The sequence below is a fragment of the Ptychodera flava genome, chromosome 14, assembly GCF_041260155.1.
Source record: "Ptychodera flava strain L36383 chromosome 14, AS_Pfla_20210202, whole genome shotgun sequence".
NCBI lineage: Eukaryota > Metazoa > Hemichordata > Enteropneusta > Ptychoderidae > Ptychodera > Ptychodera flava.
In genome coordinates this window covers 40,233,652-40,250,797 of record NC_091941.1, presented here as the reverse complement: position 1 = coordinate 40,250,797, position 17,146 = coordinate 40,233,652, and the positions used below count along the sequence as shown (strand labels likewise).

The 17,146-nt window shown below is 34.9% G+C and overlaps 1 protein-coding gene across 1 annotated transcript; it reads right to left on the bottom strand.

Annotated features, from left to right (window-relative positions):
* Positions 1–419: 419 nt before the first annotated feature.
* On the bottom strand, positions 420–14,450 carry LOC139150491 (dye-decolorizing peroxidase YfeX-like). Its single transcript, XM_070722883.1, has 10 exons — positions 14,209–14,450; positions 8,964–9,160; positions 8,320–8,511; positions 6,559–6,631; positions 5,898–6,059; positions 5,204–5,277; positions 4,617–4,665; positions 3,905–3,997; positions 2,941–3,093; positions 420–2,183 (listed from the first exon to the last, which is right to left on the bottom strand). The coding sequence occupies exons 1-10, from the start codon at positions 14,249–14,251 to the stop codon at positions 2,083–2,085; spliced, it is 1,137 nt and encodes a 378-aa protein (XP_070578984.1). The 5' UTR covers positions 14,252–14,450; the 3' UTR covers positions 420–2,082.
* Between the last annotated feature and the right edge of the window lie 2,696 nt (positions 14,451–17,146).

Below are 17,146 nucleotides of genomic sequence, written 5' to 3'. Positions count from 1 at the left end.
GTGTAAAAAAGTTTTAATATTCTGTAACATTCATATTAATAATTTATTAATATTCATAATTATTTTTTATGATAATAATAGGAAAAAAATCATCACAAATTATGCCTACTGGACCTGTGATCTGACCAGTGGTTTCAGAGTTCTAGGTTATACCATTTTCAGTGTCTCCAACCTCATTTGCATATTTTGACTTTCACTTTCATTTGAACTATTACAGCTCTTCAATCCATGATACATCTCCACACTAAATACAAAAGCCTTCTAAACAGTGGTTTTTGAGTAGATGCAGAGGACGGACAACCAGACATGCATACCTACATACCATATATTTACGTACATATAAACACATCAGATTTTCCACCTATCAGATAAGCTCCAATTATCATGGTAATGGAGCATTTACGACTCAAAACACAATGTTTGAAAATAATTTTCTTTACTTATTTTTCCAGGCATCAACAAATAATATCCACTCACAGAAAAATTATTACATAAGCTGGCACTTTAATTTTGTCAACTAAAGTTTCAAATACGTATCTTATCCGTATGTTGGGTCTTTTCACTTGCAGTCTCACATCTGTAGAGGAAATTTCATCTCCATTACATAAAGCAAATAACCAGACACAATCCAATTGGCAATTACAGTAGGTACTACATATAATTCCTTAAACTGGAAGTTTTATCATAATGATTCCATTCTGTTTTGTTAAACAAAATGAACTCCTTTTGTTTCCTTTCCACTTTGACTTGAATGTATCAAAACGCATATTACAGTTTCTCCAAATCACTTTACTAAACTACAAAACATATTCAAATTTCATGGCTAAAATAATATGTAAGATCACCGTGGTAAAATGGTGTTTATTTCTTGGTATTTCTCATGTTCGCTATATCAATATAAAACATGGACTGCTAACTACTGTACTGCCTGTTTATGATGATTTTGAAGCAGTATTAAAAATCATGAAGATGGGAGGAGGAATCTAATTATAGATATTACTGTTGATTGTAACTTGAAGGAAAATAGCTGCTCCAACAGATGAAAGAAAAAGAAAGCAGTGCAGCTCATATGTAGTATTCTGTAAATGGTTCAAATACAATGCAAGTTTATACTTTGTATGCAAATAAGACCTACATAACAGAGTGTTTAACACTTTGAATGCAAATAAAACATACATAACAAAGTATAAAGTCAGTGACGTCTTCTTCAAGATTCATATTAACAAGCAAATGACCCAACTGACCCAGGATTTGCCATTTGTTCAGATGACTCATCTGACTTGACACAATGAGTACAGGGTACGTCAAACTGACAAATTGCAATGGAATATGCCAATAAACATATCAGCTATATTTATCTCCATTCTCAAAGGCCACACAGTTCATTTTTGTCAGACTGTTTTTACTTTATCCTGAAAATTTTCTTAGCTCATGTAGTTGATTCTAAATCCTATAAACATGTTGACCATTCTCTCTGTTCAAATATGCAAATATTGAAACTGCCAGAGTAGCAGGCCAATCAATTAATGTCATGATCTCATCATTTCACAAAAACAATGGCTGCATTTCATATTGATGATCAAAAAGTCTTGATTTGATAATGTGAGCAAAGTGCATTTCATCTTTAAGTTGTAACGTAACAATTACAGATAGCAGTCTTATTTTTATTTTAATAGTGATATATCTATAAATTGAAGTCAATTAGTAAACTCTTGGAGTCTAAATTTGAAGACTCCTGCTGCAAAGTTTTGAAATTGATAATGTGGCCTGGAAGAATGGCAACCAGTTGTAGATTGATGATTTCCGTGTGAACATTCAAAAAGAAAGTAATTTTGGGGGAAACAGTCTATTGTAGCTATATTAGTTCAAAATCACTGATGTACGCCTACAGCTACTAAAGAAAGTGTTTATATCACAAACCTTCAGATGAAATCATTATTAATTAGATGACATAGAAATGACATTTTTTTGCATTATCCGAATGCTACACCATTATTATAATGATCAATCTCCACTTATTCTCCACTTATTTGAAAACCTTGACTATTTTCTTGATTGTAATGAGCTCTTCAAATTCTCATATTATTTGAGTCTTTTCAGTTCTTCCTGTGACGGCACATACCAGTAAGTACCTTTGACACAGTCGGACATTCGCATGACATCATCAGATTGTCCATCCTTATCTGTGTAAAATACATAGGCACAAAGTAATGAAAAAAGCTGACAGTGCAAGAATATCTTTACACCCTCAAAATTGTTGAAGAAGAAACAACTAAAGATTATCAGTTGGAAATTCAGAACACACATTTCAGAAGTTGCGTGATTCTGCCACGGTCCCTCCACAATTTTTGTGGAGGGACTGTGATTCTGCACATTTCAGTGAACTGCCTCACAGTCTTTAAAATCTTTTGTTTCACCATAATTCATGAACTCTTTCACTTGGAAACAGCTGAAAGCTTTATACATTGTGTAAATGTTTAACAATCAATTACATTGCTTAGAATCAGCAATATTGTTGTTTAATTATGTGAGTATGAATTTAACGAAACCTGTGCCAGCAAGTAATGACATATATTGTTTTCTTCATTTGCAAGGGGAGTTGTTGATTTCAAAGTAAAAACAGATCAGTACTATAATGCATATGTCTATCAAGTACAGTTAGTCTCTGTTATGTCAAAGTAAAGCTGAAAGTTTAATTATATGTGATGAGTGTTTCTTCCAACGTATCTATCTCCTACATGGCCAATTAGTTTTGATGGGTTGTCAATATAATACCTTGAATATGCAGGATTTATTCTTGAAATATCAAAATTCTTACAACCATTTGTTATTTGAGCTGCAATGTGACATTTATGACAACATCACAGACAGAAAATGGACATTTTACAAAATTCTTTATAAAAAGTGGATAAAAATACAGAGTATAATTCAACACCTCACCTGCACCAACCATTCTATCCAGCATATACTCAAAATTTTCAGGAGCAGCAGCATATGCAATAAAGAAAAGTCCAGACTCTCCAGTAACAGTGCCATATGGTTGAGATTGGCGAACTATCTCAAAAACCTTCTTCTGTTGGAAATTGGTGCCACCTACAAAGATGTCCAATAGATTATTAAACTTATTATAAAAAAATCAAGTTATTATAAATTATACGACTACGCTTTTAATCAGAAAAGGGAATGAAATTTAGAGTTCCTTCTAAAAATGATAACCGCTTCCTATTGCCTTTCTACATTTGCTAGGATGCTACACGCACCATAATAATTCTAAATTGCTCTGATAACCTTGCAAGTATTCAAGCTTGCTAAATAATAAACCCATTCTCAATCAGTGGAAAATTTTACAAAAATGCTATCTCCTCCCTTAATCATGCATAATTTTCAAAATCATTTAAAATGAGAATTGAGAAGAATTTTCACAACTTGTCTATGAATTTGTCTACACATGGAAGACATGGTAGAATTCACTGAGGAATCTCCAAGGATGCAAATCCTAATGAATTATGGGGAATCTACAGTACTGTGAATCTGTGCTCAGTGTCAAGTGTAATCTGTAACAATTATGCTGGGACTCTTGACTCCATGTCAAGTGTAACCTGTGCCAGTGATGCTGTGAGGAGGTACACTGAAACAGAACATCTCAAAAACCAACAGAAAATACATCCATAATGTGTCATCAGTGTTACTTTAATCTTGTAAGATTCACAACATTTATATTTGCTTTGACTTACATTTTTTGGGTAAAGTTGCACAGTCATAAGCAAAGTTGATAACAATATATAAATTAGAGGAGTGTATGCACCATAGATTTCAACCTGTAGACAAATCATCAGCAACCAAGCTATGACTAGATTTGGTCTATTTTAACATCCTCAATGAAGTTTTGACATTAAATCATTACCTGTCATTCGAGCAACATGAGACGAAGCTGGTTTTCTGGATAATTCAGTGCTGTCTGTAATGCTACGTCCAACCCATCCTTCTTTAACTTTATCTGCAAATATCAGTATTAATGATTAAAGTTTACAAATAATCATTACTAATGTTAAGAACCAATCAGTATGTGACAATACGAAATGGATAAAATAGTTTGTCTAAGGCAGTTTTAACCCATAACAATTCCCACTAGAAAACTTACATCATTTTCCAAGAGCTGGAGAAATTTATATTTATTTCATAATGTGTTGATACTGTCAAGTAAAATGTTTTAAAACTTTCAAAAGTCAAAGCTTCAAACAACATTCAATAACTTTGTATTCTATCTTCACCATGCAATGTTGACTACAGTTGACATTTTCACTTCTATGAAATTAAGGCATTGGGCATTATTTGGCAAAGAGGGGAAATGTACTCTATGTCATATCTGTATCAACACTGATTTGATATCAAGGAATGTATTTACCGCTGCTAGGATGAACCATGAACCATAGACCTTAAAAAGGGTCTATTGATGAACTTGTCAACAATTCTGGCTGTTTACTGATTTCCTTTCCAACTTGCATTTTCTCTCATTACAGGATAAAATCCCTTCTATTGTGGTGTGATATACGGTAGTTACTTGCAAATACAGAAAGAAACAATATTGAAATACATAAGAGAATGGTCCATCTTACCTTTTTCCTTCTGGATGGCATCATGTCTGTGGATCCACTTTTGTGTTATCTGTACTCACAAAGAAAAAAGTCTTTGGTACCACATTATGACAAGAAAAAAACAGGCTTGTATAAAATTAGAATTACCATGTTTAACAAAGGTTGGATGGCAAGACATTAAGAGTTGATAATGGATGAATTTTGCCATAATGTACTGTTTGCAACAACATCATTTCACTATCAGTGAGATTAGACCATATTATCAAAACTGAGATATGGTAACGACTTCGGGGGACCGAGCATGTCAGAAAATGCACACTGTCACTGTCAATACTTTCACAAATTCTTGAACAAATTGTCATTGAAATTATCATATTATCATGAAATTATCATTATCACGGACACCATTTGATATTTGCCTGTCACTCTAAATATTCTGGATGATTGAGTAATATAATGGTTATATGGTTAGTATCAAGTACACCTTTCATGAAAATTGACTGTGTTTTGACTTGCTCATTGCTTTGTATATCTAGTGTGCCGACTCAAACTTTACTTTTTTTCAGAAAAAGTTTAAATTCTGAAATATCAATGTTTTAATTGTTTACCAAATAACTGCTGCCATCCACTTTGTCAATAGCAACATCAAATCGGCTGTCATCATCAGCAGGATTTTCAGTTCCTACACACAAACATTAACAAACATTAATATATTGTAACTTGGTCAATAAGATACTGATAGATGCCATTATGAGCCACTGTGTATCTGATCATTCACTCTCTATAATATCTGTATGTCTATACATGCATGTATCCATAAATCTATCTATCTATCTATACATACATTCATACATATATATGTATGTATGTGTGTGTACATATATTTGTGATATTTCATAGATCAACATTCATACATTGATATCTGACCTCTGTTGAAAGGATGACTATCAAATGGAACATATAGAAAACTGTGTTCTGCAAACTCCTTGAAAATTGAGCATACTTGCAAAAACTATTTGCAACTGAATTCACTGTGGTCATTTAGAACTATAGGCCATTAATTGATTGACGGAAGTAGCTGCTGATTCACATGAAAGCTCATACAGGAAAGTAAATTTAGGTTGGTACAACAATTCAAGCACTGTTGAAAAGCAGCCATTAGAGGAAAAAAGATAAGAAAGCAAGCACAAATATTTGATAAGTTAGTGTTCAAGTGTCACAACAAGTGTAGGAATACATATCAACATGTCCATAACACAAATCAGATAAATACTAGTATCTTTACAAAAGAATCAATTTTACCGTCAATGAAGCCCGAGAGATCCCGGCCATTTTGGTAGACCCATCCATATATGTCTTCTGCTTTTTCAATTGAACCGGCAGGTAACTGACGTACAATCCTCTGACTCAATTCATATAATTTGCTGTAGCTATGACTCTTTGCATGGATAAAAATGTCACCTCCTAAAACCACAAAAGAAAAGTCCAACAAATCATCAGATAAAAGTATAAAGAACACACAAGTATTTCTAATCGTTCACTATAAAATACAGTAATACCTTTTCATTTAGCCATACTATATGGGTTTGGAAATTTTGGTTACAGGTGGCAAAAATGAAAAAATGAAAGTATAGGTGATTACATGAAGTTTGTGTAAAACATCCTGATTTTTTACCAAACTAATAATTTTCACAGTAGACAAATTTTAGCTGACAGCCAGTTGTTTTTGCCGGTTACCGGCTATTTTCTACATCCCCGTTTAATAATACTCCAAATTCAAATTAGTGATTTCTGGGAACAAATCTAGGAATTTCCAATCTATCTGAAAAAATACTAAGTAAACCACCCAATAATTGATATGCAATACTTGAATGGCATGTAGGTATTTACAGAATTTTACATGCAATGAAACAAAGTTTTAAATTCAACGCTGCATTTGTTAACTTGATAGATTTCTCTTTACCTGAGCTTGGCATTGCCCCCAGAGGACCTTTCCGCTCTGGATAGGTGAAGTTGTGACGTGGTTTGCCCTGTACCTATGTGAAAATAATCAATTTTCAACTAGTAAAATCTAAATATTTGTAAGGTGGTTTGTTCGTTTTCAGAATAAAAAATCTCACTTTTTAAAGTTACACTTAGTATGCATTTTTAACCCTTAGAGCACCAAAGTCAATTTTTGTCACCTTTACTGTAAAAAATATACTCCCGTCAATTTTTTCAGATTTTTGTCAAAATTTTTGATAATTGACTGTAGCAAATGAAATGTGATGTTCATTTGGTCCAAAATCATCAAAAAAATTTACAGAAAAATTCATAAAAATTGGTAAAACTATTGCACTAAAATTTTTGTGGGAACATTTACAGCACTCAAAGGGTTAAGTTAGCTGTCAGTGCAAAAATGTATTTCATGGTAAAGTTATAAAAAAATGTAATTTTTAGAGGATTTGGAGGATTGCCCATTGTGTAGAAAGGATACGCTCTCTGACCATAATGCCTTCTCCTGTACTGCACATGCTGATTTTGAAGGTATAATAAAAAATATTTGTAAGTATGAATTTAACAAAGTTGTACATTTGTGTCTCCATCAACTACCGTAATTCACATCTGGATGTGTAAATTGTCAGACTTCTAGCTTCATGGGCATTCTTAATGATAAGACCATGCACATGTAACCGTTAGTTGGCATGGAAATTTTTAGTGCTACTTTGAAATTCATGTAAAAATATTGGCAAGGCACTAAATTTCACAGAATATGGGATTTATTTTTCTTATTTTATTTCATTTTATTTATTCTTGTCAACAACGCCAGATGGCGGCCATTTACAGACAAGTAAAAAAATGAAATATAAAAATAAATCTATTATAAGACAAATTTGAAAATGAAGAAAATACATACAAGAACATATGACAGAAAGATAAAAAATCACTAGACAGAACAAGACTGCAAAGATGTTTCTTTTGTAAAGTTGTTTTGAATCCGCAAAGATGTCAATAATACTAGTACTGTTGAGTGAATTAAATAAGCAGGAAATGCCCTCTCTTTGTAACGTCGACTCTGTTATGAGGTATAAAAATTAGTCTCTTTGTCTGGCACTCAAACGAGGAACATTGAGACCAAAGAAGGATACACTATCTGTACAATTAAAATGTGACAAAAGACATCTACATAGGAATACACGATCAAAAATATCCCTACATGCAAATATGCAAATGTGGAATATTGTAAAAATTGCAGAGTAAGTCATAGCCACAATTACACCATACACTGCTGTCCTTATGAAAACCATGTTTCACATGTAAAAAACGGAGAAAGCGTTTCTGTATTGATTCCATTCTCATTGCTCGGTGGTTTGAGATAGAATTAAAAATAACTGTGTTGTATTCTAAAATCGGACGAACAATTGTTACGAACAAACAACCAAGAGCAGGAGCATTGTCAATAAGACTGAAATTATGCTTAATAAAACCAACAATGCGATTTGCCTTGGCAACAATATGGTCTACATGTTTGTTAAAAGAAAGTTTTGTGTCAAGTATAATACCAAGATCTTTCTAATGATTAAGCCTAGCAAGAGATTTGTCACCGATGTGATAGTCATACACAATTGGATTCTTTATCAAAGAAATCTTCATTGTGCCACATTTGTCAATATTTAGGGGTAATTTCCAAGTATTTGACCACTGTACAAGTCCTGATTTTGCCATCAAATTCAATGACAGTTACCTTGGCAATGAAGTTTGGCCCAAAGGCAACTCCAGCTAGCACTTCGTCGTCTTCATCTCTTAAATCTGGAGGACAAACTACATCTACATGGCTTTGCAGATTGGCAACAACTTTGGCACACTGCTTAGCATCAGCCGTTGGTTTCAGATGAATCCACAGATACAAAGCATGCTCTTTGGTTCCAGAAATTACCTTGTAACATCAAAAATATTTTCATGACAAACATACATTCACATAACATACATTCACAATACAGTTTAAAATACAATAGGCTTTACATTGATACTACATGCATAATGTTTCGGCTCAAATTCCAGTACAGATATGGTACTTACCTGTATATCATTATTAATAAAAATTATCAGCAATGTCAACCTGTTAACCACATGACATATAAATGTTTCAACCTCAAATTTTACTGGGACACACTGACCTCTTTCAGAATGTTCACAAAATCCACTATTTTTGGCCCCAGGTATTTTAGTATCTAAAGCCAAATTATATCAAGTTCAGCTGGAAGTAAAAGTAAGCTGAATCTCATATGCAACAAACATCAGAGAAATGCAAACAAGATTAAAATCCACTGTTACTAAAAGAAAGTATGATTTAGAATGCCTGAATTTAGTGAAATTTGAAATCCTTACTGATGGTTGGGGAGAACTAGCTGCAGCTGATACTGTGCCAATCAAGCTGACATCGTTGACAGAAAATGTTGTACTCTTCTTGTAGACACTGTGAAGTCCATATGCAGTACCAGCTAGTGCAGCTGCAGAGATGGAACCGTACGCTAACTTGCGACCAGACGTGAATCTCCCAGACTGGGTACTAAGCAATCTTCTACCTGAAATTAATTACAATATTACATTATTTTTGACAATTTATGGAAAGTACATCATTCTATTATCCACTGATATTTACATGAATGCTTGTCTACAGAAGATAATGAACTAGATGCCTGTCTGTACAGAAACTGTTTATCAATCTAGATTTGCAAAATCAAAAGAAGAGTGCAGAATAAACATGATCCTCTTCTACAATAGAAGTAAGTTTAGAACTGCCAGGACAAAGTTTATGGAAAGGATCACAAATCAATACTTGATGTAATAGTTCCAAATATCTTCCATTAGTAACAGTTTGAAAATTGGATTGAAATGAAAATGATGAACTGAACACTGATTCATGGATTATGAAACAAACACTCAAGAATTGTAAAATAAATACTGGATTGAGAATTATGAACTGAACACTGGATCAAGGATTATGAACTGGACACTGGATCAAGGATTATGAACTGAACACTGGATTATGAACTGAACACTGGATCAAGGATTATGAACTGAACACTGGATCAAGGATTATGAACTGAACACTGGATCAAGGATTATGAACTGAACACTGGATTATGAACTGAACACTGGATCAAGGATTATGAACTGAACACTGGATCAAGGATTATGACCTGAACACTGGATCAAAAATTATGAACTGAACACTGGATTATGAACTGAACACTGGATCAAGGATTATGAACTGAACACTGGATCAAGGATTATGAACTGAACACTGGATCAAGGATTATGAACTGAACACTGGATCAAGGATTATGAACTGAACACTGGATCAAGGATTATGAACTGAACACTGGATTATGAACTGAACACTGGATCAAGGATTATGAACTGAACACTGGATCAAGGATTATGAACTGAACACTGGATCAAGGATTATGAACTGAACACTGGATCAAGGATTATGAACTGAACACTGGATCAAGGATTATGAACTGAACACTGGATCAAGGATTATGAACTGAACACTTGATCAAGGATTATGAACTGAACACTGGATTATGAACTGAACACTGGATCAAGGATTATGAACTGAACACTGGATTATGAACTGAACACTGGATCAAGGATTATGAACTGAATACTGGATCAAGGATTATGAACTGAACACTGGATCAAGGATTATGAACTGAACACTTGATCAAGGATTATGACCTGAACACTTGATCAAGGATTATGAACTGAACACTGGATCAAGGACTATGAACTGAACACTGGATTATGAACTGAACACTTGATCAAGGATTATGAACTGAACACTGGATCAAGGATTATGAACTGAACACTGGATTATGAACTGAATACTGGATCAAGGATTATGAATTGAACACTGGATCAAGGATTATGAACTGAATACTGGATCAAGGATTATGAACTGAACACTGGATTATGAACTGAACACTGGATCAAGGATTATGAACTGAACACTGGATCAAGGATTATGAACTGAACACTGGATCAAGGATTATGAACTGAACACTGGATCAAGGATTATGAACTGAACACTGGATCAAGGATTATGAACTGAACACTGGATCAAGGATATGAACTGAACACTGGATCAAGGATTATGAACTGAACACTGGATCAAGGATTATGAACTGAACACTGGATCAAGGATTATGAACTGAACACTGGATTATGAACTGAACACTGGATCAAGGATTATGAACTGAACACTGGATCAAGGATTATGAACTGAACACTGGATCAAGGATTATGAACTGAACACTGGATTATGAACTGAACACTGGATCAAAGATTATGAACTGAACACTGGATCAAGGATTATTAAAGGCACTTTTTGCAATCCCTGGAATTGTCTTTGTTCTAGTCTGTAAGAGGATTATGGAGGTGTGATAGCCTTTTGTTTCCATAGAAATTGTCATCTAGTGGATAAATTTTCTGATGAGACAATCTGTACAACACAGGCCTTTAAGTGAACACTGGATCAAGGATTATGAAATACACACTGGATTAAGATTATTAACTATTGTACAATAAAGGATTATACAGCAATTAGAGTATTAAATCTATCTATGACCTAATGATCCAACTGAACCTTTGGACAACAAACCTTAAACTTTTCAAAAATATCTCTCATACAACATCCAACAGAAGTTCATCAAAAATTACCCCAAAAAACTATGGATACTTTGCTCAAGTTAGTATCCAGGTGAATGACTGAATGCATGACATTAAGATTTCTAATGTTTATCCACTTCAACGATATCAGTAGTACATCATAAATCCATTCATTATCAGTTTACCATTGTGATAGCAGTTATATGTACATACATGTTATAAGCTGAAAGGATATTGCACAGATTTCAAATTAAATGGTACCAAATGAATCTTGTTTTTGTTTGAGGAGAACAGACCGGCAAATATGTTACTGGGATTCCTCAAGTCATTATCTCAATACAGTCAATACTTGGACTCTCTACACATGTTTACATATAGCATAGTAAATCCAGGTACTGAACAGTAACAAAAGATATAGAGTACTACAGGGTCAGCAGAAATGTTACCAGGGTTCAAAAAGTATTTACTAGTGTTCTTTGACCTCCACCCAAAACAAGCTGGAATTGTAATTTGTATTAAGCAACTAGTGCACAATAATATAATAACTAGGCTTCATACAAAATCTAAACTAATTTTTTTTAAATTTATGACAAAACAACTTTTAAAAGTACAATTCAAATGACGTTTTTAATTGAGTTGTTAAGCTAAGTAGTCATGATACACAAAGATGAAAACCACAAATCAAACAACAAACTGAAATATGTACCTACATATTTACAGTTTAAATGGAACCATCACAGGCCATAATTTCAAAAACATTATCCAGTTTTTTGTTCAATATAGTGGTTACCTGCAAAATTTAACACTATAAATGTGGATCATGTGATGTAACCTGTTCTGTCATGTAAATCTTCCTTTAATCTTGATTCAGTGCAATGAGCATATCAATTTACATGCACTTAAAAAACCTGTTAGTAATTATGTTTGAAGGTCGATCAGCGACATTACCTGTCACCATCTTTCAAACTTTGCAAACTTGTTTAACTCAGTTTTGATTCACAACAAAACAAAAAATATCAGTGCAACTTTGCAGTGTGAGCATATAGCAAGAAACTGAGAAAACTCTTGTAATTCAGAAAGCATTATTTCATTAGAACATAAAGAGAAAACATACAGAACAATGCCACAATAATGCTCTGACTTGATGTCATGTAGTGTGACAACCGACAAGTATATATACCCCTGGTACATATAAGGTACACTCTGAAATAAGGCAAAGGTCACCCCCTAAAACGCTGACACACATTTGGGTCCAACTACAATTTCTTTACCAAGATCAGTCCTCTTATTCATGTAAATGCAACTGTGATTGACAGAAGAGAAAGTGAAAGTAATCAAACTCCAAGATGTGCTCCATTTTAGGCTTATGCAAATTATTGCTGTAGTCTGTTTTAATAATAATGGCTGTGAACTCCGAGAGAAAAAAGAACCGGCAAGTTACACAAGGTACTCATGCCTTACATACACAATACCAATGTATTCATGCCCATTAAAAAATGCAAAGGCATGGCAAAATACTATGCAATGTGTAAAATGCTGCATCTTGGAATTTAATATTCTAGTTTTTGCAGTTATAAAGGACACATCTCAAAATTTACACTAAGTAATTTTTGCATTGATTCTCTTTGATTTCTGTATTTGGAACCTATCCTTTTCTGTAATCATGATATTGTAGCTTGCCATACAAGTCTTGGGATAAAAGTATTGTATTTGAAGTTCAAAATCGATGATATTTTCTGTATTTCCATAAATGTTACTCAGAAGAGTAAATGTTTCATTTCAGAAAAAGGGGATGTTCACAAGGAAAGCCTCTGTATGGGTTTGCTAGTTGTCAGTTTTGGTGTACATGTATTTTGTTTGAAGGCCGAATTCGTCAAGGTAGTAGTGGTCGTTTCTTTTGATTTCAGATTCAAAAGGTGCATTTCATCTTCCATACTGTTAGTCTTACATTGGTTAAAGTGTCTTTTGGTAATTATTTTTATGAATATTATGCCTCTGTTTTCAATTTCAAGGTCATAATTACTTATACAACCCTTTGTGAGTAATTTTGCTGGGGGGTACTTCATCTGTTTACACACTTTCCATCCATAAAACCCTTCCTTCTTTTAACCTAAAAAGGACACAGACTGTGAGATAAATTATTACGTCAGTGTTTGGGGAATATTTCAGACACAAAATTATTGAACTTTTTGAAGGGGTCTAGAAAACTAGTTTTACACTATAGAGATAGTCACTGTGTAGATTTAATATGCAATTCACAGTGTGTCGCCAACTTCCAAGAATGGTTTTATGAAGTGACTGAGTAATAAGCAGTTTGAAAAAAGTTAAACACGGTGATTTCGGGGGCTGCATTGCTCCATGAAATTTTCCGAAGATCAAAGTTCACATCATTCATCTTGCCTTTTTAAAGTCACTACACAACGATGAATCTCAGTTTTTACTGTGAATAGTCACCATTATTTTCCATTTTCCTTTACCGAACTATTGTTCGACCATGATATTCAGCGATAATTTTTAACCACCGTCCATTCTACCATGAAGTGGAGAAATTGTGGGGTTATACCTATCATAGTATCTGCATGCATGATGTAGTCATGTAGCTTGAGGTTTTGCCAGAGTATTTGGTAGGAGGGCAAGACCTCGAGCTACAGTATTGTCATGTTTTGGTCTTTTCATATCAGAAAAATACGCTACAAACCACTGTTAACTGTGACAGTGCAAAATGTGCCACATTGTGTTTGCGATACGTTCGAAGTCAACAGCCGTGCTGCAGTGGGTGTGACTGTGGGCTTCTGTAAATTTCTGATGACCCGACGACATGGCTTCGGAGACTTGCCTGTGTCGCTGTTTTCATGCTTTTATACAGTGGCTGGTACTGATCCTCTCGTCCTGGACACAACGCAAACAGCTGAAATTTGGAGAGTGCAAAAATAATGCAAGTTGTTTCATTACTCACCAGCACTGCGAGAGAAGGTGAACATGTGTCTGAGAGACGCCATGGCTCGCGTTCGTTCGATTACCTCTCAACTCTCTGCAGAGCGACCTGAAAATGATAAATGAGGGTCAACTACGGTCCATTTATGAGTAAACTGATTTGCATGTTGTTTACCGGGAACATGTGACCTTTCCCATACGCCAGTACGTCACTGCGCGTCTTTTGTGATATCAGTGTGAACGGAAGGCGCAAGTATTGTCCGTAGGGTCGTGTTCACATAAGCTTACATGTCGTGACCGGTCTTCCATACTTTCGTAAATGTTCATGTGCTTTTGAAATGGTGTTACAAAACCTCCATGGGCATTTAGTACCGTGGCCGAAAACGACACAGACCCTCTTCAGTTTGTAATTGCGTCGTTCTGTTAGAGCTGCGTCGTTCTGTTTTGATCTGCGCTCTTCAGTTTGTAATTGCGTCGTTCTGTTTGAGCTGCGTCGTTCTGTTTTGACCTGCGCTCTTCAGTTTGTAATTGCGTCGTTCTGTTTGAGCTGCGTCGTTCTGTTTTGACCTGCGCTCTTCAGTTTGTAATTGCGTCGTTCTGTTAGAGCTGCGTCGTTCTGTTTTGACCTGCGCTCTTCAGTTTGTAATTGCGTCGTTCTGTTTGAGCTGCGTGGTTCTGTTTTGACCTGCGCTCTTCAGTTTGTAATTGCGTCGTTCTGTTTGAGCTGCGTCGTTCTGTTTTGACCTGCGCTCTTCAGTTTGTAATTGCGTCGTTCTGTTTGAGCTGCGTCGTTCTGTTTTGACCTGCGCTCTTCAGTTTGTAATTGTGTCGTACTGTTTGAACTGTATCGTTCTGTTTGATCGTCGCTCTTCAGTTTGTTTTGTTGTAATAAAGGGAAAGCAACTCCACACATCGTTCATATCTGAGTTGTTTGCATTTTGTGTATGATATTGTGTATATTGTGAGTGTGTATCATGTTTGATTGTTTTAGGTGAGTATTGGTTAGCCATGGCGAATGTAATAAAGGGAAAGCAACTCCTCATATCGTTCATATGTGAATTCATTGCGTTTTGTGTATGATTCTATGTGTGTTTATATAATGTTTAGCTGTTTTATGTAAAGGGTTGATTAGCCATGGCGAGACGTACCCGTAATTTACGTGTCTTCAGTGTCTTGCTGTTAACCCACATTGGAGCGGGAGAGACTAGCGTTACACTGCGATCCTTTGAAGCTACGTTTCGAAAACAGACTTTTCTTCATCAGTCACTTAAAATTCATTTTGATTGGTGAGACATGTTGAATGATTGATTGATTTTGTGTGTTAATATGTTGTTCCACTGAAGTTTGTTGTTCAATTACGGAAGCTATGTCTACGGTTTAGTCTTGTTGTGTTTGCGTATGCTCATGTGAATCGGAGTGCAATCTATTGTAGCTTTGTGAAGTCTGGCATTTGTAAGTGTATCGCATACTTCTGTTCCTTCTGTATGCGATTATTGGTTGCTCGAAGGTTTGCAGCATGAAAAAATATTTGGGACAAGATTTCACTGACGTTCTTGATCCAAGGCTTAAATAGTATAAAATCATGGACTTTTGTATAAAATACAGCAAAAACGGGCTAAGTGTCAAAGACACAAGGAAAAAAAGCTGGAGCAACAAAAAAGTGAAATAGAAAAACATGAAAAGACATTGATGAAGTTCAGAGAGCTTTAGATGATATTTACGAAGTCAAAACACAAGGTATTATTCAACGTGCTAGAGTAAGATGACATGAGCTTGGTGAAAATATTTTTTGAAGCTTGAAAAGAGAAATCATTACAAAAATCACATTCGTAAACTTCAAGCATCTACAGATTTAAATGAAATTTTCAACACGCAGAAAGAATTTTATCGCAATTTATACCAGACTACACATTGTTTTCCTGAAGAAAAACCAGAAGAGTTCACTGGCGATTTGCATATTCCTTTACTGTTAGAATTACAGAACAAATATTTGTGAGGGTCTCGATCGCAGTGCTACCAAGCTTCGAAAAACATGTCCAGTAATAAAAGCCCGGGAATGGCGTTTCTGGCCCTTGTATGGTAATTTAATTGTACTGAGTTTAAACTATATGTACACGTCCATATGGAGAGTTGTCAGTGTCAGTTTCCCAAAGACAAGCAAACATTACTTTGATTGATAAAAAAGAAAAAGTTCGTCTGTAGCTGAAAAATTGGGGACCTATTTGTCTTTTAAACTTTTATCATAAAAATTGTTGTTGCCAAGGCCCTTTTAATTCGAATTTCAAAGTTTTATCGGAAATAATTTACCCAAATCAAGCTGGTTAATATGTGAAAGGTCGCTACATCGGTGACGCTGTTGACCGGTCGTCCCCTTCGTCGACCATCAGACCAACTTCATGAACTTTCCGAGCGCAAGGCGAATCGTGGCAGAAATATACAATTACACTTACTTGAACCAATTTCTACACAAACTGGGAAAAGTTTACTTCAATCACTTGACAAAATATGTCTCCGAAAAAATCTAAGCGTGTCAATAGCCACCTTGGCTATTGCCACGCGCGTGGCAATAGGCAACTTGGCTATTGCCACGCGCGTGGCAATAGACACTCCGATATATATATATATATATATATATATATATATATATATATATATATATATATATATATGTCTAGTAAACACAATACGAACACAACCTTTAACACAATAGAACAAAGTTAGACATCCTAGCTTCCAGAATGAAAGAATACGTACAATCTGCCGTTTATATACCACGAAATTTATCCACTGAACCTGACTTGAGGCGATTGATAAAGAAAGTCTGGCAAACTTTCGAAACATAGCGTTAGTGTCGTACGCAGTGTCTCTACTCTGGAGTACAGACTGCACTGACATTCATATTCAGCTGTCTCGCCGTACCTATTCTGTTCTGTACACAAGACAGTGAAACAAAAAATACA

Bases quoted from the DNA above. Each gene is read 5' to 3' on its own strand.
- LOC139150491 (XM_070722883.1), bottom strand. From the start codon at position 14,251: ATGGCGTCTCTCAGACACATGTTCACCTTCTCTCGCAGTGCTG. The intron at 8,512-8,963 runs GTAAGGATTTCA...TGATGTTACAAG, and splicing joins CTAGTTCTCCCCAACCATCA to GTAATTTCTGGAACCAAAGA. The intron at 5,278-5,897 runs GTAAAATTGATT...GTTTGTGTGTAG, and splicing joins TCTCTCGGGCTTCATTGACG to GAACTGAAAATCCTGCTGAT.